Source organism: Acomys russatus, chromosome 24, assembly GCF_903995435.1.
Source record: "Acomys russatus chromosome 24, mAcoRus1.1, whole genome shotgun sequence".
NCBI lineage: Eukaryota > Metazoa > Chordata > Mammalia > Rodentia > Muridae > Acomys > Acomys russatus.
This window is the reverse complement of record NC_067160.1, coordinates 59,650,161-59,676,393: the sequence shown is the minus strand read 5'-3', so window position 1 is coordinate 59,676,393 and position 26,233 is coordinate 59,650,161. Positions and strand designations below refer to the sequence as shown.

General features: G+C 51.7%; 2 protein-coding genes across 3 annotated transcripts in view; both read left to right on the top strand.

The window, feature by feature from the left end:
* The window catches only part of Vav2 (vav guanine nucleotide exchange factor 2), a 168,711-nt gene that overhangs the window by 117,641 nt on the left and 24,837 nt on the right, over positions 1–26,233 (top strand). For both annotated transcript variants that reach the window (XM_051166421.1, XM_051166422.1), the window contains exons 5-11: positions 12,263–12,365; positions 15,461–15,559; positions 16,955–17,023; positions 18,598–18,698; positions 22,173–22,272; positions 23,028–23,123; positions 23,865–23,933. In XM_051166421.1, coding sequence (XP_051022378.1) covers positions 12,263–12,365; positions 15,461–15,559; positions 16,955–17,023; positions 18,598–18,698; positions 22,173–22,272; positions 23,028–23,123; positions 23,865–23,933 — 637 coding nt within the window. The remainder of the gene's footprint in view (positions 1–12,262; positions 12,366–15,460; positions 15,560–16,954; positions 17,024–18,597; positions 18,699–22,172; positions 22,273–23,027; positions 23,124–23,864; positions 23,934–26,233) is intronic.
* On the top strand, positions 13,290–14,022 carry LOC127207095 (40S ribosomal protein S18-like). The gene has a single exon (XM_051166419.1). It carries the CDS (start codon positions 13,540–13,542, stop codon positions 14,020–14,022), a length of 483 nt encoding a protein of 160 aa, XP_051022376.1. The 5' UTR covers positions 13,290–13,539.

Sequence of the window (26,233 nt, the reverse complement as noted above, 5' to 3'; positions counted from 1 at the left end):
CACGTTGCTCCTGTGGGCTTCCATGCCATTTCAGCCTCAGCAGGGGAAGTGCTCGCTGGAGGCCACACAGTATGTACCATGTGACAAAGGAGAACTAGGCCTGGGGCCTAGGATGTCCCTGTGAAACTAGCCCTTGTGACCCAGTCTGCCTTGTATGTCGGTCTATGGATGTTTCTAGGCTCTTCTGCTTAGAAGGAATTCCCAGAAAAGAGGCAGTTTCTGTGTGTGTGTGCAGGCTTTTGCATGATGTGTGCGTGCGTGTGTACATGTGTGTGTGTGTGTGTGTGTTTGTGTGTTGAGGGTTGGAGGGCAGAGCCCCAGTGTACATGTAGCTGCGTGGGTCTGGCCAGATGGCTCCTGGCTCCTACCTGCAGTAAGAATGACTTTTCCCACAGATAATGATTAAAGGTGTCCAGGGTCCTTGTCTGTCCATATGTCCCCACACACAGACCGTCCAGTCCACAGTAGCCACTGTGCCCTGAGATGAACTATAGTCTGGTGTAGGCTGAGGTCGCAAAACATCCCCTTTGGTTTCCTAGTAACAAGTTCATGGTGGCTTGTCACAGGCTTGCCTGCCAACCTCACGCCTGGGGCTGAGCTCACACTGTGTGCCAACCCTGTCAGCGCGATGTTTATGTCCCCTGTAAACACCCAGTGCCTGAGGCAGAGGGCAGTTGCTCATTTCCCCCTTGTTTTACAGGGTGAGGGAGCTGGGCCTCTGAGCAGCTGCCTCGTTGAAAACCAGCATCAGCCGCCATGCAGGCTAGTGAGGCTGTGGGCCAAAGGGGCTCAGGCAGGAGGTGTGAGGGGGACACTTTGGGCTCCTTCTGGGCTAGTCCAGGCTATTGTAAGAGGAGTCGTTGGTGGGATGTAGCATCTGTCAGTGCAGCTGGCTTCAGGAAACTGCAGGAGGGAGAGGGTGAGGCAGGAGGAGGCTGGGGCAGGTAAAGGGCCTTCGCGCCATGTGGCCCAGCTGTGTCTAATTGTCATAGTTGTGCCACTGTGTGGGGTGGTCCCTCCCCAGACATATGTTCTCGCGCTTTTTCACGGCAGCTGGGCCAACTGAGAAGGCAATTCCTGCAACCCTGGGGAGGTCAGTGCAGTCCTGGGCTTCAGAGTCTAGCTTTTGTGTTCATTTTGGCTGTTTAATCTCGTGTCATAAGGCACTTAGCATGTGAAAGGCCCTGGTGTGTGTCGGTGTGAAGGCCTAATTTGCACATGAGGGCATCAACCCTGGCTGCCATTCCTTAGGCACCATCTTCTTTTTTTTGGAAAGAGGTTCTCTGGGTGGCCCTGAGTTCTCCCATTAGGTCCTGTTGGCTGGGCAGCGAGTCTCAGACATCGGCCTTCCACGCATCCCCAGACCTGAGGTCACAAGCACATGTCACTGCTACTCCCTGCCCTGACCCACTCTAAAGCAGGTGCTGGGGATCGAACTCAGGTCCTCGTGCTGGAGCGTCAAGCAATTTACTGACCCAGCCATCCATGAAGCCGGTGCTCTGTTATTAAAAAGACATGTTTAAAAAGATTTTCTTGTTGTTGTTAAAGCCCTGTCTCTGTCTCCCTCTCCTAAAGTGTACATGGGTGTGTGTGCCTCCACATGTGTTTTTTTGCCCAAAGGAGGTCAGAAGGGGCACCAGATGCCCTGGTTAGGGTTCTAGGTGGGTATAAGCCACTGGGTGTGGGTGCTGGAAACTTAACTCCAGTGTTCTGGAGAGCAGCAAGAGCTTTTAACTATGGAGGAGTGAGCTATCTTTCCAGCCCCATTTCCTCCTTCCCTCCCTCCCTCCCTTCCTTTTTTTAAAGAAAGATTTAATTTTCCTCCCTTTCCCTCTTTTTAAAAATATTTTATTTTAGAAGCGATGATGATGATGATGATGATGATTTGATGTCCTGTAAGTGTGGGTGCCGGAGGAGGCCAGAGATTTTCGAATCCCTGAAGCTGGAGTTACAGGTAGTTATGAGCTCTCCAATATGGTTGGTAGGAACTGAACTTGGCCCTTCTGCAAAAGCAGTAAGTGCTCTTATTCACTGAGACATGTCTCTAGCACCTAAGACTTACTTTAGTAAAAAATACTGTAATTACATTTTATTTATTTTGTGTCATGTATGGAGTTCAGGGACAACATGTAGCAATCAGGTCTCTCTTTTCACCGTGTGGGTTCTGATGAACTCAGGCCATCAGGTTTGGTGGCAGACCCACACTGAGCCATCTCGCTGCCCCTGTGTCCTTATGTATGAATGCAGCACCTGCGCTGTGGTAATCTGCTGACTGAACTTTTCTTCCACCCGCCCGCCCGGTGGTGTACCACGTCCATGCACTGAACATTTACTATACTGGAAGGCCTGTGCTAGAGAAGCTGAGCTAGGAAATAGTTTACTATCTCCTCAACCAGGGGCTACCTGTAAGAGTCAAAATTCCAGGTAGGAATCCACCCCAGTCACCACGTGCTCTCACCAGCGTTGGCTGGTCCAGCTCCAGTGTGGCGGAGAGCCAGCTTTTCTGTGAAGCATGGCCCCAGGTGAAATGGGCTCTAAATCCATCCTTCTGTGTTCTGGGAGCCTCCTGACAGGACCAGGGCAGGCTGTGGAGCCTTAGGTGGGTTTTCATTGAGCTCATGAGAAAATAGGAGTCAAGGGCCTTATACAACCTGCCCCCCAATCCTGCACTTCAGCTCTCTCCCCCTCCCAGCCGAGTGCCCCTTTCCTATTCATTTCATTGGTATGGTCCTCACACATGGGACCTCTGCAGATGCTGAGGTGCAAGGACCTGTAGGTGGTAGGTCCCTGTCTGGAATGCTTATATTTGGAGATGAGACTTTTGTATAAGAAGAAAGGAAATCCTGGGACATCCATGCTGCTGCGGCCAGAAGGAAAACTTGTATTAGTCAGGGTTCGCTAAAGCAACACAACTGATAGAAGGAAGATGTGTATCAAAAGGGCTTTAATAGCCTGGCTTACAGGCTGTGGTCCATCTGGGAGGTCTAACAATGGCAAAATGTGTAGTTTAGTTACTTGATCCCCCAGCGCTCGACGTCTCAGCTGTATCGATCTGGCGCTGGAGTCCTGAGGGATCCCTGGCCAGCTGCTGGTTTTCAGTTTGTGCTGGGACCCTGAAGGAGTTGGAGTTAGCAGCAGCAGAGTAGATGAACTTGCCATCAAGAGTGAAGGCAAGCAGACGAAAACAAAAAAACAAAAACCCCCAGTTTCTTCCTTACGTGTTCCTTCTACGCGGCCTGCCGCCAGGGGGCGTGGCCCAGGGTCAGGATGCCTCTTCTTTCCTCAGATACTCACAGATGAAGAAAATCCCTTACAGAAGGGCCTGGCGACTTGGGTTTTGCTTCCACACATGTAGCTAAGGTGACAACATGAGCTTGTCACCTCACCAAATGACATCACAGTAACCCCTTCTTACCTAAGCACTGTCTCCCTGCCATTTCCCCCCTTCAAGCTGTCTCTACCCAAGAATCCACAAGGATTTGGGTGCAGAACTGATGTTGGGATAAATATGGGTCAACCCAAAAGCATCTGATTAATGCTTACTGCTTGTTTATAGTGATTGCTAAGCTTATCTTATGGCTAGTACCTTACCATGCTTGGTTTTACTTTGATAATTTTATTTTCATTAAAAAAAAAAACCCACCTTTTGGCCTATTCTCCTCATTTCTTCCTCTCCAGTACTTTGGAGCATGCATGTGTGAAACCAGTTCTGCGGTTTTCTAATTGCTGGTAACATGCACGAAGCTGTTCATTGACCTGAATTAATTAAATAATGGGCAGAGACTGCATCGTATGAATGCAGATGTCGTCAGTGTGGGAAGTCTGCTCAGGGGCACACTCCTGGTTGTGTGTTGGTCCAGGATACAGAGAGGACTCAGAGCAGCTGCATCTGGGCAGGAAGGGAGGTGGAGTGAGAGGGGATGTGGAGTTTGCAACTTTGAGTCCTTGCCGCCCTAGGTTAAGGCACCAGACCAGCTTTTGCTGCCCCCGCCCTGTCTTCTGCTTCTGGCTGACCACGTTTGACCTGAGGGTGTTTAAGAGAGCCGTTGGGAAGTGGTGCATGAAACACAATCCTGCCAGGATGGATGTTCCTGGTCACCATTGATTTTGGGGAAGGCAAGAGCAGAACACAGCAGTGAATAACACCCTGGGGGTGTTCCCAATATCTCAGTGCCATGTGATGTTGGAATGCCTGCTGGGGGGTATTCCTGGTGCCTTAGTACATGTGATGTTGGGGCATCTGCTGGGGGGATGCTCCCAGCTTCTCAGTACCATATGTTGGGGTATCTGCTAGGGAGTGTTCCCAGTGTCTCAGTACCATGTGATGTTGGGGTATATGCTAGGGGGTGTTCCCAGTGTTTTAGTGCCATGTGATGTTGGGGGTGTCTGGTAGAGGGTGTCCCCAGTGTCTCAGTCCTCTGTGATGGTGTTCCCGGTTTCCCAGTCCTGTGGTCTTGTTTGCTCTGTGACCAGAGAGGGGCAGAGCTGAGTCTGCCCTTCCCTACCTGATGATTCCATCAGAGGGGCTTCTCTAGGTATTCCCTCGAGGAAGGAGACTCCGGCCACTGTACTGTTGCACGTAATGTACCCTCTAAGCCTCCATTTATGCTGGTGTGAAGGGGGCTGCTTAATGTGTAAGGAAGGCTAGCTTTCTGCAATGACAGAATGGCAAGGTGACACTAACGTTCTGCGGCCAGCAATGACAAAACTTAGGAAAATACATAGAAATATACTCAGAGGCACTGGACAGCAGCCGAAAGCTGAGGGAAAGTGGAGGAATATCGTCATAAGGCTCTATCAGTGAGAGGTTGTCTAGATCACGTTGTCCCCTGGGCGTGTCTATGAGGGGCTGTATTGATTATGTTCTTTGAGATTGGAAAACCTAGTCCACTGGGGATGGCACCATCCCCTGGCAGGGGACCATGGGCTCTCTTAGAGTGGAGAAAATGAGCCAAGCGCTCAGTTGCATGGGTAATTCATGGCTCTTTGGTCTTGATTGTGGATGTGATGTGGCTGGCTGCTTCAGGTTCCTACTGCCTGGCTTCCTCGCAACAAAGACTGGAAGCTGTACCCATGAGCCAAACAAGCCCCTTCTCTCTGACACTGTTTCTGTCAGGGTATTCTGACGTAGCGACAGAAATGGTACTGAGGAGCAGAGCTGTTGTTGTAACCGGCCTGACCATGTGGCTTTCGGGCCTTTAGAACTGTTCTGTGGGAGAAGCGAGTAAGAGTTAGAAACTTTGGGCTAGGAAAACCACTAAGTGCTGGGAGGCAGGGGTCTCAGTGACCAGAAGCCCCAGAACCAACCCACATCCCAAGAGTTTTAGAGGGCAGCTGGAAGCCGAGTTCAGCAGCCATGTCAGCTCTGCCCTCTGCAGGAGGACAGAGTTCGAGTCCAGCTAGGTTCACTCTAAGAATAAACATGACGTCAGGATCTGGAATCTCCTTGCATATTGTTCATAATGTCCAGTATTCAGTTAGCACAATTAAGTGTCATGGCCTGCGGCAGAGTTTCAAAGGATGGTGTGCGGAGACTAGCTCTTTGCTTCCACTGTGCGGAGCCTAAGAATGAGACTCATGTTGCCAGGCCTGGTGGCAAGCACCCTTACCCAACAGGCCATTGTGTGTGGAGGTCTTAGACCCCATCACAAACGTTTCTATAAATTGAAGTGAAACAGCGTTGTCTGCACAGGGGCAGGTGAGTGCCCATGGAGGCCACTACCAAGAGTTCTGGAAGAGACCCAGAGTTATATGGTGAGATGGAAGTTTTGTCCAGGGTGTTTAAGCAGCCTAACAGAAAGAAGAAAATCCTGGGAAGATTATTCTGGAACGCATGGGCATTCCTGTGGGATATTAAACACAAAACCTGTTCATTTGGGTGGATCTGACACCTGAACAGACGCGCTGAAGCTGTGTGGGTCTTAGGAGACGTCAAAGGTCTTTTGTGGCTTAGAAGAAAGCAAAGTTTCCTAGGTAAGAATTAGGAGTTCTTATACAGGACTACAGATATAATTGGGGAGGCATAGAAGAAAAATCTGAGAAATTGGGCATTGTTCAGTTAAGAATAAGTGCTTAACAGGGGCGAGGGAGGTGGCCCAGGGGCCAAGAACATTTGTTGCTCTCGCAAATGACCTGAGTTGTGTGCCCAGCTCCTGTGTGCCCGGCTCACAACCACTTGTAACTCCAGTTCTTAGAAGCCCATTCTAGCTTCTTTTTTTTTTTTTTTTTTTTTCATTTTAAAAATTTTTATTAATTATTCATATTACATCTCAATTGTTATCCTCCCATTCCTCCCTCTCTCCCATTTCCCCCTCACTCCCCTCCCCTATGACTGACTGAGGGGGACCTCCTCCCCCTGTATATGCTTATAGGGTATCAAGTCTCTTCTTGGTAGCCTGCTATCCAGGGGACGTGGTCAAATATGGGGCACCAGAGTTCGTGTGAAAGTCAGTCCTTACTCTCCACTCAACTGTGGAGAATGTCCTGTCCATTGGCTAGATCTGGCTAGGGGTTCAAAGTTTACTGCACGTATTGGGACTCTAGGTGAGAGAAGCAAGGGAGAATGGGGAAATAGAAGGATCCAGAGGATCCTAGAAACCTACAAGAAGAACATTATGACCGGTGGATCTGGGCCCAGGGGTCCTGCTCAAACTATGGCACCAGCCAAGGACAGTACGTCCATTCTAGCTTCTGAAAGCACCAGATACAGATGTGGTACACGGATAGACATACAGACAGAACAACTGTATACATGAAAAAAATGCTTATCAGGACACATAAAAAACCAAATATCAGTGAAAGGTTGTCACCAAACATATGCCATGCCAAAGCTTTTACTTGGGACATGTAACGAGAGAGCTTAAAATTCAACAAAGCAAACTTCCAAGATTTACAAGTGGACAGGAGTTTTGAATGACCAGTAGCCGGTAGGAAAATGCAAAATAAATACTTGTCCATTTCAGTGGTTGAACTGAAAAGCATAGCTGGAGATGTGAGGCCATGGGAGTCTGCACATGCTTCTGGGAGGGGTGGGACACTGGGGCCATGGGAGTCTGCACATGCTTCTGGGTGGGGAGGGACACTGGGCAGATGCTTCTAAAGAGAAGCCTGCCTCATTCCCAGTCAGCAGCTCCAGCACTTAAACACACACACACTACACGGTGGTGGGAGAAATGCTTACGTAGCAACTTGCACTTTCTGTAATCAACACTGCTGTGGGTGATCATGTGTGTGCGTGTGGTGTACACATGTACATGTGAGGACAAAGAAAACTTTGGGTTTTGGGTGTCTTTCCTTAGGTGCCATCCATTGTTTTTCTTTTTAAAAAAAAAATTTTTTTTTTAAAAAAAGATGTATGTGGTGGTGCACGCTTTTAATCCCAGCACTCGGGAGGCAGAGGCAGGCGGATGTTCGAGGTCAGCCTGGTCTATAGAGTGAGTTCCAGGACAGCCAAGGCTGAATAGAGAAACCCTGTCCCAAAAAAAACAAAAACAAAACTAAAAAAAAATATTTTAAAGATCTGTTTCTTTTTGTGTGTATGAGTGTTTAGCCTGCATGTATGTACATACACCACATGTGTACAGAGCTCATGGAGGCCAGGAGAAGGCAATAGATTCCCTGGGGGCAGGAGTTACAGATTGTCATGAGCTGCCATGTGGATGTTGGGAACTGAACCCAGGTCCTCTGTACAACCAGTCAGTGCTCTTAACCCCTCTCCAGCCTCAGAGTTACTCTGTTTTTCTATGTTGGATGGTGGTATGTGTAAGTTCGAGAGCAGATTTCCATAGAGTTCAGACGAGAGCATTAGCTTCCCTGTAGCTAGTGTTTGGCGGTTGTGAGCAACCAGTGTGGGTGCTGGGAGCAAAACTTGGGTCCTCTGCAAGAGCAGAATGTGCTGTCAATATCTCTGGGCCCAGCCCTCCAGCTCTCCTTCTTGTATTCTGAGACAGGGTCTCTCTCTCACTGGCCTGGTGTTCACCAAGTTGGCCAGACTGGCCTGGAAGCCCCAGGGATCCGCTCCTCCCTGCCTGCCTAGTGTTGGCATTACAAGAGTTATATTTTTAAGTGGCCTGGTGCCCATAGAACGAGAGACTGGATCACAGGCTACCACTCATTCAGCACTGCCAAAGACCAGATGCAAGTCTTCATGGGACCAGAAGCCAGATGCCAAAGGGAAGGGCTGTCTGCTGCTGACTTCTCAGTAGGGAAGGAGGTCATTGAGGATCAGCCAGGAGGCAGGTTGAGGGTGTGGAATTGGAGAGGGGATCAAGGGCTCTGTGGTAAGGTGGAGTTAGACAGGCCCTTTAGTGGTCAGCCAAAACATTTCTAGCTTTATAAGTCATACTTACCAAAGCCACCATGAAAAGCCACCATATGTCGTTGCTCACAAGACCAGTGGATGCAGGTGTGTGTAGCTGGTATGGAGACCCAGCTTCGGGTGAAGGGTGCTGAGAGCTTATCTAGTGAGGAGCCACCTTTGCCAGAGCCCACAGACTCATGGGAAATTTGATGCTGTCATTCAAGCCTCATCTGACTAGAAATTGCTGGGACCTCACTGCCTTGTTGGGCTAGGATGGGGCTGGCCCCACCCACCCAAGGTTAGCATATGCCGCCTGCTCCTCTGTGCATCCATCTGTCAAAGGCTTCAAAGCCAAGTAGCAGAGAGTGTGTGGGACACCAGTGCGTGTTTCCCTATGAGTCAGAGCAGGGCTTTAAGGACACGATAGAGCTATGACCCTTCCAGCCATTCCACCTTCAAGTGAGAGTTAGGAGCCAGGCCCCTGGTAGAGCTAAGAGCTACTCAACCCTCAAGAGCTGGCTGCAGTAAGTCTGAGGTAGGGCTTTGCATGTATCTTTATTGGCAAGGAACCTAGCTGGGTGGGGCCTGAGTCCCAGAATTGTCTTGGATACCCTCACAAGGTGAGATTAGAGAGAAAGTGAAGGTTCCAATGTTGGCTGGTTTCCAGCCTGCAAGACCCCATTCAGGCTCAACTTTCACCCATTCAACCCCTTTCACTGGCTTGTGGAATATGTAACTGTCAAAGCTCTCTGCCCATCACTTCCTTTCCCCCAGCCCATTAGAGCGAAGCTAGTATCTGTCTTCAGATAGGGAGGTGTGTCATCTGCCATGAGCAGTCTGCTTCTGAAGCCTGGAAGCATCTGTTTCCCTCAGTTCCACGTGGTTGGAATTCTAGACAGCAGCTCTGCCTCCAGCCTTGCTCTGTTGCATGACAGAAGTTTGGCTGACTACTATCGGCCAGAAAGGACCCTGACGCCCTCACCTGGCCAGGAGTCTGGAGGGTAGAGTGACATGGCCATACCCTTGGCACAGAGCCCAGAGAGGCCGGGGAGATGATTTGTGTTATTCTGGTGACAGACAGATAAACAGAAAGACAGACAGACAGACCTGCCTAGGGTTGGACCCTCTGATTAGTCAGCTGGAAAGAACACAGGATGTTCTGAGGTGAGCCTGAACTCTGAGTGTGAGCCCTGAGTGGCAGGAGACGGTGTGTACCCCAGTGTCTGTCCCCCATTTATGATGCCCCAGTGCAGGCAAGGAGAAGAGCCAAGAGGAGTTGGTTGGAGCTGAGGCTTCAGCGTGCGCGTGTGCATGTGCTCGCGTGCGTGCGTGTGTGTCTGTGTGTGTGTGTGTCTGTGTGTGTGTCTATGTGTGTGTACACCAGCACATGTGTACTATTTAATGCTCAAAATAGCCATCTCTAAAAATTTTGTGGGTCTACAAAGAACAAGTGGCTTTTAAAAATCTAAATTGGCCGGGTGTGGTGGTGCATGCCTTTAATCCCAGCACTTGGGAGGCAGAGGTAGGTGGATTGCTGTGAGTTCGAGCTCAGCTTGGTTTACAAAGTGAGTCCAGGACAGCCAAGACTACACAGAGAAACCCTGTCTCGAAAAACCAAACCCAAACCCCAAACCAAAACAAAAAAACTAAGTTGGTGGTCAGTGGGATAGGTCTGAGGGTGGATGCTTGCCCACAAGCTTGGCGCTTTAGTTAGATCTCTGGAGCCCAAAATAAAGGTGTCCACAAAGTGATATGGCCACCACACGCACTGTCATACATGCACCTCCCCTGAAAGCTTTAAAAAAAAGGCTGAGCATGGCAGCATACCCCTGTCATCCCATCACTCAGGAGGCTGGCTAGTGAGGGAGGAGGATTATCATGAGTTTGAGGCTAGCCTGGGCTCCAATGTGAGTTTTAAGACAGCTTGGGCTACAGAGTTGAGACTGTCTTGAAAAACAAAACCAGAAAACAAACAATAAGAAATTTGGTGTGGGTATTCAGAAGGCACAAGAGTAGGTGGGCAGTTCTCCATGTAACTGTTGTAATGTGTTTGTCTCATGTTAGCCATGTCCTCTGACCAGTGGTTGTAGGTTGGGGTAGAGGGTGGGGTGCCCAAAGCACCACCCTCCTACCTGTCCCTCAGTCTGTGGGAGCTCACTGCTACCCAGCACAAGGCTCCCCACCTGTACCTCTGAACACTAGGGCACAGTTACCTCCTCTGAGGCAGTGGCCATGGGATGGCAGGCAAACTGCTTGAGGAGACCTGCAACATGGTGGGGAGGGTCTAGAGTGAAGGAGAGTTTGCTGAAGTGTGAGGCAGATGTTTTATCAGCAAGCACAAGGCAGGTGGGAAGGGCGGCTGAGGACTGCGCTAGCTCCAGCTGTGCCGCTAGCTCCAGCTGTGCCGGGGAACCCTACACACATAGGCAGGGGGTCGCAGAGCATTCTTGCAGGGGGGGTACTTGTGGTGACTTGCATCCCCCACAGTCTCTGGGCATTTAAATACTTGGTTCCAGTTGCTGGCAGTGTTTGGGAGGTAGGGTCCTGCTGGAGGGAGTATGTCACTAGTTGCCTGCTTTGAGAGTTTGAAGACATTTTGTTAAACTCTCAAAGCCATTAAACATTAAGGCCATTTTCTGTGCACTCTCTGCTTTGTGCGTGCGTGCGTGCGTGCGTGCGTGCGTGCAACTACTGATGTTCAAGTTGCTTTCTCCTTTTTGTTCAGTCAGGGTCCCAGCGCATGGAGTAACCCCATCCCCATTCAAGGTGGGTCTTCCCACTTCAGTCAGTCCAACCCAGAGACCCCCTCAGACACGCTTAGAGGGTCTATTGCTGGGAAGAGACACCGTGGCTAATACATCTTATAAAAGAAATCATTTCATTGGGGCCTTGATTACAGTTTCAGAGGGTGAGACCATGAAGCTCACAGTGGGGAGCATGGCAGCAGACAGGCAGGCATGGTGCGGAGTGGAGAGGGTGTGGAGGAAGGGTGGGGGCAGGGAGGAAAGGGAGAGAAAGCCTGAAAGACTGACTGGACTGGGTTTGGCATGGGCCTTTAAAAACCTCAGTCTACCTCTGCTAACACCTCCTCCAGCAAGGCCACACCCCTAATCCTCTCAAAACAGTTCCAACAACTAGGGGCCAAGCATTCAAATAAGCCTATTGGAGCCATTCTCATTCAACCCGTCTGGTTGATAGTCTGTGTTAATTTATTCTCATAGGTAGCTTGGGGGAGGCCAAGGAGCTGTGGGCAGAATCAAAACTTCCCCAGGTTTTAAACTGGTCTTCACTTTCCTGGGCACTGGCATGGAAAGGTGCATGACATGTGTCTCTCTGCATTCCTCCATTCTGTGTGGTGTCTACAATGTGTGAGAGGCAGCCGTATATGGATCCTATATCTTTGGCCTTCATGATGGGGCTGATGGTGGAGGCCTTGGCCTAGCTTCTCAGAGCACTTGGGGCTCCTAGACACGGGCTAAGACTGGAGCTCTGTTCTGGGGTCTGAGCTGGGCATTTATTTTATTTTAATTTTTATTTTTTTTCAAGACAGGGTTTCTCTGTTGTAGCCTTGGCTATCCTGGACTTCCTTTGTAGACCAGGCTGGCCTGAAATTCACAGCCATCCACCTGCCTCTGCCTCCCGAGTGCCGAGATTAAAAGGCATGCACCACTATGTCTGGCAAGCTGGGCATTTATACAGATCAGCTACAGAGGATCCCAGTGAAAGAAAGGAGGTGTCTCACAGCAGGGCCCCTTGCTGGTGTGTCTCCAGCATTTACTCCAGGCTTGTGGCATCGCTGGGGGGCGGGGTGGGGAGGGAGAGCCTTCCAAGACAGGCAGATCTCCCTGGCAGCCTCTGCCCAGCCTGATTCAGAAACGCAGAGGCATGCTGCTGTGTAGATGGGGAGCCTGGGGCAAGGTGGCTGGACCTTCCTTCCTTGTTCACCCACCTCTCCCTGTGCAGCGAGCATGACCTGGGTGAGGACATCTACGACTGTGTCCCGTGTGAAGATGAAGGCGACGACATCTATGAGGACATCATCAAGGTGGAGGTACAGCAGCCCATGGTGAGCACCGCCCCCTCCCACCCCCACCCCCCCACCCCCCGCCCCTGCTACAGGAGTCTGGACCTTCCCATGGGAGCTGCCTGAGTACAGACCTGGGCCCTTGCCGATTCCCTGAGCTTCCCCTATAGAGTCCTTGTAGCCTCGCTGAGACGCTCTGAGGTGCCCTATGGCTGTTGAGTCCCTACAGCAGGGTGCCTACAAAATTCCTTAGAAGGTTCTCTCAGTCCTGCCTATGTGGAGAGCCTTAAAATAGTAACGCTGTGTTCAGTCTAACACAGTGCCACTAAGCACACTTCATTGTACCTCTTTGTGCGGAGAACGAGGAGACCGGTGCAGGCGCACTCGGCCAGCTGCGCGCCTTTTATGTTGAAGGGCATTTATTTTCACGCAGCCTTGGCTAATGATCTTGCGGACGACGGTTTGTGCCAGCTCCGGCTTATTGCCAACAGCTGCTGTAAGGAAGGTGGGGGTTCCACCCTGGAGGGATGCAGAGAGGTGGGCCCTAGAGGGGCCATAGCTCCCACACACCCCTGGACTCCCCAAAGGTGGGCACCTTGCCACTTGTCAGTTATAGAGGCTTTTTAACGCATTTGTGTTCCTGAAGAAGTGGGAAATTTATCAAAAGCCAATATTTCTGTCTCCCATCTGTGTGGGAGCCTCCAGCTGGTGGCAGAGAAACAAAATGCTGAGAAAAGAATCTTAAAGAGCCTCGAGAGTCTTTCCCAGGCTAGTGGTAGCCTGCTGCGTCCCTGTCTTCTGAGGCGAGATGGACGGCTGTACTGGGGCATTGCGGCTTCTCACACCACCCTGGAGAACATCGTGCACATTTGTCCCTGAGAGTCTAATGAATGGTCTCCTTCCCATCATGCTCAGGGCTCCTGCTTGTCCAGAGCAGGTGGGAGAGGCTTCAGTATAGAAAGCCTGCTCCGGGCTTTCCCAGAGCTCTCCTGACATGGCCTAGGAAGTCCCACCAGGTTGGTTAAGCACTCACCACTCTCAAGTCCTCATCAAGCTGGGTACACTGGGGGTAAATACCAGTATGCAGGCACAGTGGCCTGTGGCCATGTTTGAGGGGTTCCTGTGCTCAGCTATCAGGCTCTCTCTTGAGACTCCTGCAGCACTCCCCAGAGCCTGTCACTGTCCCTGGTCCTGAAGAACCCCAGGTCGGCAGGACATGCCTGTCTATGCCCTAAAGGGCGCCGCTTGTGCCGCCGCCATGTCTCTAGTGATCCCCGAGAAGTTCCAGCACATTCTGCGAGTACTCAACACCAACATTGATGGGCGGCAGAAAATAGCCTTTGCCATCACTGCCATCAAGAGTGCGGGGCGCAGATATGCTCATGTGGTGTTGAGGAAAGCCGACATTGACCTCACCAAGAACTCACGGAGGCTGAGGCAGAGGCGTGTGCTGAACGTCATGCAGAATCCACGACAGTGCAAGATCCCAGACTGGTTCCTGAACAGACAGAAGGACGGACAGTACAGCCAGGTCCTGGGCAACGGTCTGGACAACAAGCTGTGTGAGGATCTGGAGCTGCTGAAGAAGATCAGAGCCCACGGGGGTCTGCGCCACTTTGGGGGTCTTCATGTTCGAAGTCAGCACACCAAGACCACTCGCCGCTGGGGTCGCACTGTGGGTGTGTCCAAGAAGAAATAAGTCTCTGGGCCTTTGCTGTTAATAGTTTATATACCTGAAGGAAAAATAAATAAATAAAAAGACAGCCGATGCTCTAGTGTCCAGTGCTGGTGCTGGATCTTTTGGGCTGCCTAGTCCATCCACAGAGAGGATGTAGACTTCTTGCTCTAAGGATGCTCAGAGAAGCAACAACGAGTTCCCCCACCTTCTCATCATGTCTGGAACTAGCTGAAGCAAACTGTCTAGGTGGGAGGTAAATTGGAATGCAACTTCTATGACGTGAGGTTAAAGGCAGCGAGGATTAGCACGGAGACTGACTTGTCCTTATGCTGTGGTCTGGGCCCTTCCCCAGTGGGCTCTGGGAAGGTCTGTGACATAGCTATTGGGGTTTGGGGTGGCAGTGGGTGGGCTGTCCGTGGTGGCCCTTAGAGGACAGTGGGCACTGCTGACTGGTTCAATCTTGTTTGCTCTTCCATGCATTCAGATCAGATACATGCAGGTAAGTTGCAGGTAAGACGAGGTTGAGTGGGCTCCTGCCAGCTCTGTCCGCCCACCTGTGGGGAAGGTGGCAGAGGCCATAGATGAAGGTTTGGACCATATTCTTGGTGACACTGCCAGGCACACAGGATTGGATAGGATCTTGGATTGAGATTCATCCATACACCCCCCCCCCCAACCCTACGCAGCCTCAGATAGCTATGGCCCTCACCAAGTCTCAGCTCCGTGTCGCACAGCACTTGAGAATGCTGCAGTGCACAGCATAGGGGGCCTCTTAGGACCAATAGGAGGGTAGCTGAATCTTCAGCTGGGAGCGCAGACCAGGCTCTCTGAGCTTGGAGAACCAAAGAAAGCAGCTCTAAATCTTACCACAGCCCGCCTCCCTCTACCCAGTACAGGCTGTCTCCCAGTCAGGCCCTGTCCTCCCTGCTGTAGAGGTATGTCCCCAGGTGAACCACTGATGAGCTGTTACCTCAGGCCTTCTGGTTAGAGGTGTGTGGCTCATTCCAAAAGTCTGGCCTGTGGGACATTTGGTGTTGGGAAGCCAGAATGGGTCAGCTGTGGGTCAGTTAGTTAGGAGTTAGTCAGTGCCAGCTGCTGGACAGAGCTGACCCACTAACACAAGTGCCATGAGGACACCTCACCTGTATGTGGTACCTTCCTCTAGTGAGGCCTTTGTCCCAGAGTCAGGGCCGAGTGCTCAGGCGTCTAGGGGCCTCCGCGCCTTCCTTGGTGCTGACTCTCATTACGTCCTCTCCTATTCATGTGCCTCAGTTTCCTCAACCACAGATAACGGGAAGGGGCTGTGACCCCCACTGTGCACTCAGTAAGCTTGTGGCCTTATTGGGAAGGTGTCATCCTGTTTGTAGGGCAGGTAGCCAGGCACTCAAGGGACAGACAGATGGCCTGCAGTGGGTACCTGGGTGGCTAGGTCCTGCCTCACGTCTCATGTCTCCTTCAGAAAATGGGCATGACTGAGGATGACAAGAGAAGCTGCTGCTTGTTAGAGATTCAGGAGACCGAGGCCAAGTACTACCGCACCCTGGAGGACATTGAGAAGGTGAGACCACTTCATGCGGAAGCCCATGGTAGAGGGGAGTTCATTTCACCCTATCTTTGAGATTACAGTCCCCACGGAGGGAATCGGTGCAGGACCTCAAGCGGAAACCGTGCGGGAAAGCTGTTTGCCGGCTGCACAGGCTCATGTTTAACCAGCTTTCTTAAACAGCCCAAGACCCCTGGGCAGGGGCTGGTGCTGCTCAGAGTGGGCTGGGTCCTTCTGCATTAACTAATAATCAGGCTGGCTCCCCACAGACCCGCCCACAGGATGGGTTGAGCCTGTCAGTGCCTCCATTCCAGCTCCTTTCTTAAGTGACTCTAGACCAGCGGGTGTCACCCACCTCTTGGGGGTGTCTCAGTTCAGATGTCCTGCATCATAAGATATATTTGCCTTATGATTAATAGCAGTAGCAAAATTGCAATTATGAAATATCAATGAAATAATTTTATGGCCGGGGGGGGGGTGGGCACCACAGTGTGAAGAACTGTATTAGAAGGTCACAGCATTGGGAAGGTTAAGACCCACTGTTTTATGGGATAGCAGCCCCTATGCCTCGCCATCACCTTCCCACACAAACGAGTCTCCCTTCCCTTCTGTAGAAATCCTCCTAGCCTCCCCGGTATTTCTTCTGTGTTTCCGGATAAGCCAGCCATGACTGCAATTGTAGGTTTGAACCTGTGAGGCCAGATCTTTTTTTTTTTTTTTTTTTAATGTTTATGAGTGCCCTGTCTACAAATGCCAGAAGAGGGCATCCGATTTCATTATAGATGTGGTTGCTGGGAATTGAACTCAGGACCTCTGGAAGAGCATCCCGTGCTCTTAACCACTGAGCCATCTCTCCAGCCCCATGAGGCCAGATCTTGAGCAAAGTTCTCTAAGCCTCCCTTTGCCCATTGGGGCACACTGGTTCCTTTGCTGGTGGCCAGGAATGTAACACATTGGGTGAGATGGGCCTTAGTGCTGCCAGTGACCTGCACCCATCCGATTAGCCCCCATCACCTCCCAGTGGAATAGGTCTGACTTTTGAATCTTCCTGATGAATCTGTGTCCTTTTGTAAAGAGCAACAGCACCACCAGGCTGAAATCCTCTTGGCTGCTCTCTGGTGTGGAGTTTGCCCCAGGGCAGCCACAATGGTGAGGTGAGGAGCCACCAGTCAAGGGTCCTGGGATACACTGCCCCTTGGCCCAGGCCGGCCTTACTGTGGCCTCTGCAGAGCTGTGCTGTGGGTTGTGGTCTCTGTCCCAGCCTGCCTTGCCCACTGTGCAGTCCCATACTGCCCTCTCTTCATGTGCTCCCCAGTGAGTGCTGATCGCCTCCCTGTGCCTGGCAGCTTTGGCTTTGACTGTGGCAAGCGCCATGCATACTGAGCTATAGCATAAACTTCTTTCTTCCAGAACTACATGGGCCCCTTGCGGCTGGTGCTGAGCCCAGCGGACATGGCCGCCGTCTTCATCAACCTGGAGGTAAGCTTTCTGGCATGCTCTTCCCAGGCATGCAACTGTCTCCCAAGACAATCTCCCTGGGGCCTGCCAGAGCTGTGGCTGGCTTGTGGTTGACAGATTGGGGAGCGGGGAATAGCTTCCCAAACTGGGGACAGTGGCTTCAGGAGGCAGAAGATGAGGCATCTGGTGTGGCCTGAGCGTTGTCCATGTGACTTGCTGTGTTAGTTGTCATCTGCACACAGGTTCACACAGCTCTGGAGGGGACTAATAGCGAGGCTTCTGCTAACACAGAGGGACGCGTGCTTCACACCTGCTCTGCCCTGCAGGTGTCTGAGCACTTGTGTGCACCGGATGACCCTGTGCGAAGGTTAACCTGCTCAGGCAGCTGGCTTACAACTCCAGATGCCACACATGAGTGGATGCCCCCAGAGCATGCTGCTTGCTTCTGGCTCCTTACCACCTCCCATTGGCTCAAGGGTGTGGGGGGTAGGGGAGTCTTACTCTCCCACACAGGGCTGAGCATAGTGTCCGTTCTACTGTCTGGGCCTCAACCAGGGCAAATGACTTGGGACAGTAGAGAGGCTGGGAGGAGTGGAGGGGGGCAGGTGGCTAGTGTGCTGAGCACTGTTCTGTATCTGCTGTGAAACCTGTGGAAGCATACTTCCTCCAGGCCAAGGAGATACTGAGGTGAGTGGACGCAGGCCACACCGTAGAGCGGCAGGGAGGCCACGAGGCTGCTAGCTCCATCTTCCAACAGCAAGTCTGTCCTGAGGCAGCTGCCATATGTCCCCGGGACCTGGTTCAGGTCCGGGCAGCACCCTGCACTGTGCTCTGGCTTCTTTGTGTGCTGGGTACTGTAACAGGGTGTCCAACCTGTGGTTCAGAGTGGGGGGGTTGGGGGCGGTGTATGGCCCAGGTAGGGTGCAGCCTGACACTAAATCTCAGATTTACTTACAACATTCTAAGATTTCTTTTGCATTGTTTATATATAAGTCTCTCTCTCTCTCTCTCTCTCTCTCTCTCTCTCTCTCTCTCTCACACACACACACACACACACACACACACACACACACTGGTTTTTCAAGACAGGTTTTCTTTGTTATCTTGGCTGTCCTGGACTCGCTTTGTAGACCAGGCTGGCCTCGAACTCACAGCGATCCGCCTGCCTCTGTCTCCCGAGTGCTGGGATTAAAGGCGTGCGCCACCACCGCCTACCTCATGTTATATTTTTGTACTTAAGTTGTGTGAGCCTTGAGTGCCAACTCTGTTGATGGCCTGGGCTGCAATGTCAGAAAGTTAGAAAGCCGAGCAGTGGTGTCCCACACCTTTATTCTCAGCACTTGGGAAGCAGAGGCAGGCAGATCTCTTGAGTTCAAGGCCTGCCTGGTTTCCAGAATGAGTGACAGGACTATGCAGAGATACCCTGCCTCAAAAACAAAAACAAAAAGACAAAAAGTAGACGTGCCTGCCAGAAGCTCCCTGCTGAGTGACACGAGCATTCACAGGCTTGGGCGAGCCCCACAGCACCTCATGGGTGTGTTTGGCCAGCGGGGCCTGGCTGTGCCTGGCTGTACACTCACCCTGCTCTCCTCTAGGACCTCATCAAGGTGCATCACAGCTTTCTTCGAGCCATCGATGTGTCCATGATGGCTGGTGGCAGTACCCTGGCCAAGGTCTTTCTAGAATTCAAGGAAAGGTGAGTGACAGCTGGCTGGACCGGAGCCTCAGCTGTCTTCTGTCTTTGGGAGATCTTGTATACCTCTCTACACCATCCCCAGGCAGCTGGCAGGCAGAGTGGTTCCCCAACGTATAACCAGGGTTGTTACCCACCAATTCTCCATCACAGCTTGGAGGGCTGGGAACGTCCACCCTTCCAAGCCTCACTTAGATAGTAGAGACTTGGGCGCTCCCTGCAACCCTCTTTGCATCTCTAGCTTATTGGGATCACGGTGGCTAATGTTTGTAGCCACTAAGCCTAAAACCCAAGTAAGCATTGCGCTTGGGTTACTTGACATGCTCTACTCCATCCCTGACACTCTGGGGATTGTTTGAAAACAGGGCCTTTTCTTTGGCGGGATCAGAAGTTGGTGTCCGGAAGTGCAGAGGCCACACCTCTTTGCCTGCGACCCCCTTTTAGCCACGCATGCTCACATGCTCTGTAGCTCTCCAGCAGGGAGTGGAGGGAGGTTGGCCTGATACAGAGTAGAGGTGGAGGCTTTTGTGCTTTCCACCACAAGAGAGACCCACACTTCCCCAAAGCTTTGAAGTGCCTCCTCTGTGAAGATGCTCATTTGTTGGGTGTCCTGTCATGTCTTCCCCTCCTCATGGCCCCCAGTCTCAATAGAGAGCAGTGGTCAGATGGAAGTATTCCAAGGTGGGCCTATGGTTTAGGACAGATGCGTATTGTCTGAGATGCCTGAAGTTAAGTGTGTTTCTGTGGCCTTTTTTTCAAGTTATGAGTGATTTTTTTTTTTTCTTATTTTGAATTATGTGTATGTGTGTGGATAAGTACACAAGAGTGCAGGTGCCCATGGAGGCCAGAAGAGGGCATCAGATCCCCCTGGAGCTGGAGTTTTAATTGTAAGCCACTCAACATGAGTGCCAGGAACCTAACATAGGTCCTATGCAAGAGCTGGAATTATTCTTAACCTCTGAGTTATTTCTCCAGGCCCAATAGTTTTTGTTTGTTTGTTTGTTTTGTTTTGTTTTTCTAGACAAGGTTTCTCAGTGTAGCCCTGGCCGTCCTGGAACTTGCTCTGTTAGACCAGGCTGGCCTCGAACTCACAAATATCTGCCTCCCAGTGCTGGGATTAAAGGCATGCGCCACCACTGCCCAGTCCAGTAGTTTTCTTTCTTTCTTTCTTTTTTTAAAGATTTGTTTATATTAATGTATACAGTACTCTGCCTACATGCACACCCGTAGAAGAGGGCATCAGATCTCATTATAGATGGTTGTGACCCACCATGTGGTTGCTGGGAATTGAACTCAGGACCTCTGGAAGAGCAGCCAGTGCTCTTAACCTCTGAGCCGTCTCTCCAGCCCCTCCAGTAGTTTTCTTAAGAGTACTAAATGTTGGTGGTTAAGATGAAGACCCATTAACACTTATTTCCATAGACAACTTCCTCTAGCACTCTCAGAGTGAACATTTGTTCAGTTTTCAGGAACACTAAAAGTATGCCTCTAGAGTCTGTGCTTAGAAGTACTCTGTGCATGGACAGAAGGGTCAGGGGAGAATCTGCAGGAAACCCCCTGCTTGCTGCATCAAAGGCTTCAGGGCACAGCGATTCCTGAACCCAACATAGGCAAGGAGGCAGGTGGGTCATGCTACACAGCAGTTTTGGACTCCGTATGCTAAGCAAAGACTCAACATCCACCCCCAGGCCCCTTTTAAGACTGCAACTCCTTTTTATCTTCCTTATGCTAGGATTGTAGCCACATATCTCTCAGGATAGGTAGGGCCAAAGGCATTTTGGGGGTCCCATGGATGAACAAGGAGCCCTGACAGGGTCATGCTTGTCAAACTAGCAATGTTGTGATGCCAGGATGTTGGAGATGTAGCTGAGAGTTCTATGTCTGCATCTGCAGGCAGCAGGGAAAGGCACTGGGCCTGGCTTGGGCTTTTGAAACCCCAAGGCCACTCCTAGTGACACACTCCCTTCAACAAGGGAACATTTCCTAATCCTTCTCAAGGAATGCCACTCCCTGATGACTAAGGAGCTTCTGGGGCCATTCTTATCCAAACCACCACAGTGGTGGGACAAAGGCATGGGGGCAGGAACAGCTAAGCGCTCACGTCTAAATCTTCAAACAGGAGGCAGAGAGAACACCAGGGAACAAAGCCCACCCCCAGGGGCGCTTTCTCCAACAAAGGCCACACCTTCTAATCCTTCCCAAACAGTTCCACCACCTGGGGACCAAGTATTCAAACATATAGAGAGGGAGGTGTACGCATTCTAAGCCCCACTCCAGGGACTAGAGACTTGCCTAGAGACAGCCTGGTCGCCCGCATCTCAGGAAGCGCTTCTTCCTGAGTGACTTGCCAACTGCCTCAACCCCTGTATCTGTTGCCCAAGGGATTAAGAGTCCCAATGGACAGGGGCTGTTGCAAGGCTGCTAGAGCCCAACTGGGGCCAAGGATAGGCCCAGCCTCCCAATAAGCCCCTTGTATGGGTCCGCCAGGTTGACACATAGCTGCTGCTGTCTTGGCAGCTCACTGGGGCTTCAGTAACCTTGGGTGAAGAATGGACCCTTAACTCTGCTGTCCAGAGAATAGTAGCCTAGTAAGGAGGGGTGGCTGCTTTCATGCCTGCCCCATAACACTCTCATTTGATAACACTCTCACTTGGCACCGCCCACCCTTACAGGGGTTCATGTGTGGGTTAGGGCAGTCTCAGGAGGGAGTCTTGGGCTAGCTGCTCCCTTGTCACCCCTGGGGACAGCACATGGAACCAGGTGATGACAAAGAAGGGACTAGTGTATGTACCAAAAAGGCAATCTGAATGGCAAGGAGAGATGGCGACATGTGGGCTATGGGGTGGAGGGGAGCAGAAGGGCAGCTGGGACCCTGTTGCTTCTGGCTGGGCACAGGTCTTGCATATCTGGTTGTGGCCATTGACACCCTGAAGAAGTACCAGAGGCTACCCCATTTTTCATGGCCTTAGGATGAACATGAGCCATGAATGGCCCCCATGCTAGGCCCGGGGGCAAGCAGAGAGCCCCAGTAGGCAGAGCCTTCTCTCTGCTCCAGCTGCTCCTTTCCAGAACAGAGGTAGAAACATAGATCATGACTCGAAGTAGGCCTGTAGGAGTTGGCCTCCTTGGCTAGGGGACATGGGTAACCCTCCTTTGCTAATGTTTTGGGAGTCCTCCTTATAATCCGGTCATCTAAAGGATGAGGAGAAAGTAGAAGAGGGTAGGGGGAGCAGAGCCATCTTGGACAGTAGGTGCTCCAGCCCGCCTGAGAAAGAGTCAGGGTATTGCAGCTGCATGAATCGTAGACATGCATGGGCACATGCGTGTTCACATTGCCTGTGCACCATACAGGCTGAAAGCAGGTATAAAGGTCTCACGTGATCATTGCCCGTGTGTGTGTGTGTGTGTGTGTGTGTGTGTGTACGTACGTACGTGTACATGTGTGTCTCTGTGTACATGTTGTTGTCCCCTCCTCAGGCTCCTGATTTATGGAGAGTACTGCAGCCACATGGAACATGCTCAGACTACCTTGAACCAGCTCCTTGCCAGCCGGGAGGACTTCAGGCAGAAAGTGGAGGTAACAGGGCATCCCAGTACTCTGGCCTGGCACAGCTGGCCGGCCAAGGCTCAAGACACACACCAGCTTCCCTTCACACTCATCTTTGGTTTTGCGGCGATTCCCCCCTTTTGTTGGGGCAATTCCAGAATACATGTTCCAAACTAGAACATAGCATAAGCCTTAGAGGCTGTGGAGGCCGGGACGAGTACATCTCAGTCAGTGACACTTGACCTTAGCCTCTGCTGACCCCAGGTCCTTGACAGGATCTAGGTGACTTAACTTGATACACTGAGCCTCCTTCCCTGGCTTCGGTTTATCTGCCTCTGTCTGCTAGTTTCTCCCTTGAGCCCTTCCTGGCTCTTCTTCGCCTCCAGGGCCAAGAGTGTCCACATCCTGCGTAGTCAGGAAAGCTCTGTCTTCAGAGATCCAGCCTGAGTGCTGGTGGTATGTGATGCTTGTTCCTCCTGTCCATGCACCCCAGGGGACCCTACATAACCTCACAGCCTTCTATGAGTCCCCCTTCCTCTTGTCTTCTCGGGGAGCAGATATCAGATCCACAGGCTATCCTTTGTAAGGCCTGGCCCCAGCAGGGACTGTTGGACAGTGGGGTGCAGCTTGTCCCAGGATGTAAGGGGTGGTATGTCACATGCTGTGACACCCACATACATACTCTAGAAGGCCCTGAGAATCCAGGCTGAGGTCTCTTTATGTGGCTGGCAGTGGGGTACCCCTGGGAGAGTACCCCTAATCTGCTCACTGCTCTCTCACACCAGGAGTGCACGCTTAAGGTCCAGGATGGCAAGTTCAAGCTGCAAGATCTGCTGGTGGTGCCCGTGCAGCGGGTGCTGAAGTACCACCTGCTGCTCAAGGTGAGGATGTCAACTGCTCACCATGCCCGTGTCACACGGCTCTGCTGCATGAGCTCTGCCGCAACAGGGTGCAGCACGGGCTCATCAGGGAGTCCATGAAAGCCTGTCATGGCAACTGGAAGGAAAATTATGAATAAGAAAAGAAACGTTAGCATAGTGGGAAGAGACAGAAAAGCACCCTCAGACCAGGGGTAGGAGAGCTACTGTGCACATTGATTGAGTCTCTGAGCTTCCTGGCAGAGAGGTCCACTACGTAAAGGATCCCATTTCTGTTGGAGTTGAGCAGATGAACCTGCAGCTGGGCTGGTGGGTGGCTTTGTCCTGAGGGTCTTGCTGTGTGTGCTGGGTAGGGTTAGGGACAGGACTGGATCCCTGAGGGCTGACCCTGGGTGTTCTCTCTCTCTCTCTCTCTCTCTCTCTCTCTCTGTCTCTGTCTCTCCCTCCCTCCTTGCCTCCCTCTCTCTCTGTCTCTCACTCTCTGTTTCTCTTTCTGTCTCTCTCTGTGTCTGTCTCTCTCTCCCTGCCTCCCTCTCTGTCTCTGTCTCTCTGTCTCTGTCTCTCTCTCCATCCCTGCCTCCCCCGCTCTGTCTCTCTCTGTCTCTCTGTCTCTCCCTCCCTCCCTGCCTCCCTCTCTCTCTTTGTCTCTCTATCTGTCTGTCTGTCTCTGTCTCTCTCTGTGTCTCTGTCTCTGTCTCTGTCTCTGTCTCTGTCTCTCTCTCTCTCTCTGTGTGTGTCCCATAGGAACTCCTGAGCCATTCTGCAGACCGGCCAGAACGACAGCAGCTCAAAGAAGCACTGGAGGCCATGCAGGTGGGTAACATGAGTCGGAGAAGGGCAGTGCCCACGTCGGTGTGTCTGGGTTCCCAGGTTTAAACTGAGCTCTTTGGCAAAGTGCAACATCTGCTCAGGGTAACACAGACAGGGCACTAGGGGTGGCATGAGGCTTACACGATGGTGTCTCCAAAGTCCCCAGCTTCACTTAGCAGCAGTTCCCCTTGTCCCCCCATGTCCTGTGTTTGCAGGTGTCTGCTGGAGCCATCAATGGTTTTCAGGGCATAGCTCCATCTGCTTGGGCTTCTGCTGCTGAAGGTCTGTTCCGTGCCCTGTCCCTCAGTCACTTGCTTAAGGGTTATTTGTCACACGCCGGCTTCCAGGACCCCTGTTCGGCCATTACCTGCCTTGTTTGATACCCCGTGACCATCAGGAGCTCAGCACACATCCCTGCCTAGCTCAAGAGCCTTTGTGGCTGCCCCTGCTCTCTGAAACAGGCCGGCGTCATTGAAGCTGTGTAAAATGGGAAAGCCTCAGATTCCAGACAAGCCTGGCCACCCTCGGGTTCCTAGGAATGTTCTAGTCTTTCTCACCCCAACGTGTGCTCAGGCCATGTCCTCTTCTTCACCCACCTGCTGGCATCCCATTCATCCATACTGTCCAAGAAGGTCCCCCTCCAGACTCTTTAGCCCAGGGACTGTCAGGCTGCCCCACAGCCATACGTTTCCTCTCACGGACTCCCATGTCTTACACAAGGTACAATGCCATACACAGGCGAGATCCCTTTGGCATTTCAGTGCCGTAGAAGCAGTTAGTTGCAGCCTTGACCTGCCCCTGAGGAGTCCTCTGGTCCCTGAACCTCTTCTTTTCCCAAGACACCTCATTTGAAGAGTGAGGAGCTGCAATCTGTTCCCCACACGGCTGCCAGGCTCAATGGGGAGGACACAGTATCTCAAGGCTGCCTGAAGTGCTCAGTGAGCAGGCCTTGTGCAGCTGGAAAAGTTTGCACCAGTTTTGTGTGTTCTATGTCAGCATGGGTGCCCTGGCTGACACAGGGGACTCTTGTCTGTCTCCTCTGAGTACTGAGGTCACTGCCTCAGAGGGACAACATCTTACCCACTGCAGACACAACTGGATGTCAGCTACCCATTCCTGGAACACGTGATTCATAGGCACAGGGGCCACCCTGAGCCCCAGCCTTACCCACTCTTCCAGCATTCAGTTGCCAGGCATCAGGTAGCTTCTGACATTCCACTGAGAGTTCGTCACTCCTGGGTGTTCTGCATCACTGGGAGGCGCCTCTTACAGCTTCAAAGTTCGGAATGTGTTCTGGTTTGCTTTCTGTCACTGTGAAAACGCAATCAGAAGCAGCTTAGGGGAGAAGGAGATTTAATATAGGTTACATTTCCAAGTCACAGTTCATCATGAAGGGAAGTCAGGGCAGGAACCTCACTTTCTGGCTTCTCTTCTCTAGCTCGCCTACCTAGGAATGGTGCCACCCGCAGTGGGCTGTGCTCTCACCTCAGTCATCAGTCACAGTCATGACCGCACAAGACTGGTGCAGCGAGCTCCTCAGTTGAAGTGCCCTCTGTAAAACACCAGCTAGTACAGAAGGGAATCTAAAAGACTTTAATGTCCCCAGTGTAAAGCAGGAAATCATTCATTCATCCAGGGTCTGAACTGCCACTGACTGCCCCAGAACTGGGTTACCCACAGGGCTGCAATGCTCTCCTCTGGGGCTCTAATACTCTGTCTCCATGGGAATCCTCATCTCAGACATGCACTTCTGTGGCCTCTGTCAGGTGTGCACAGGGCCACATAAGCTCAGATCTATTTCTGCTGTTGATTTGGAACAAACCCCAGGCACTACAAAACTGCATACAACATGGCATCTGGTAGGGAGCTGTCAGGTACAAGGCTTGGAGGGCTGGCCCTTGAAGTGACTCCAGTAGCTACAGAGGCCATGAGGGAGGTAGGAACTGGCTTCAGGATGTAGATCAGGCTCTTGTGTTTTGGGGATTTCCTTTCTGCTCTACTTTCTGGGCAGGGTTGCTGTTGCTCTGTCCCAGCCACTACTGTGCACCGCTTCCAGGCCATTTCAAACTTTCTGAAGCAAAGTGAGCACTGCCCCCTGGTGGAAGATTACAGTAGCATGTAGGGACCTCCTTCCTCCAGCCACTTAGAATACCTGCAGGCATTCTGCAGGGGAGGTGGGGCTGGGGCTTCATGGGAGCAGAGAGGTCTATCTGTGGCCCACTGTGGCTTAACTGTGCTGGGCTACGACTCCATTCTGACAGAGAAGGCCTGCTGAGGAGCCTGGATTGGGGGGGGGGGTCCCA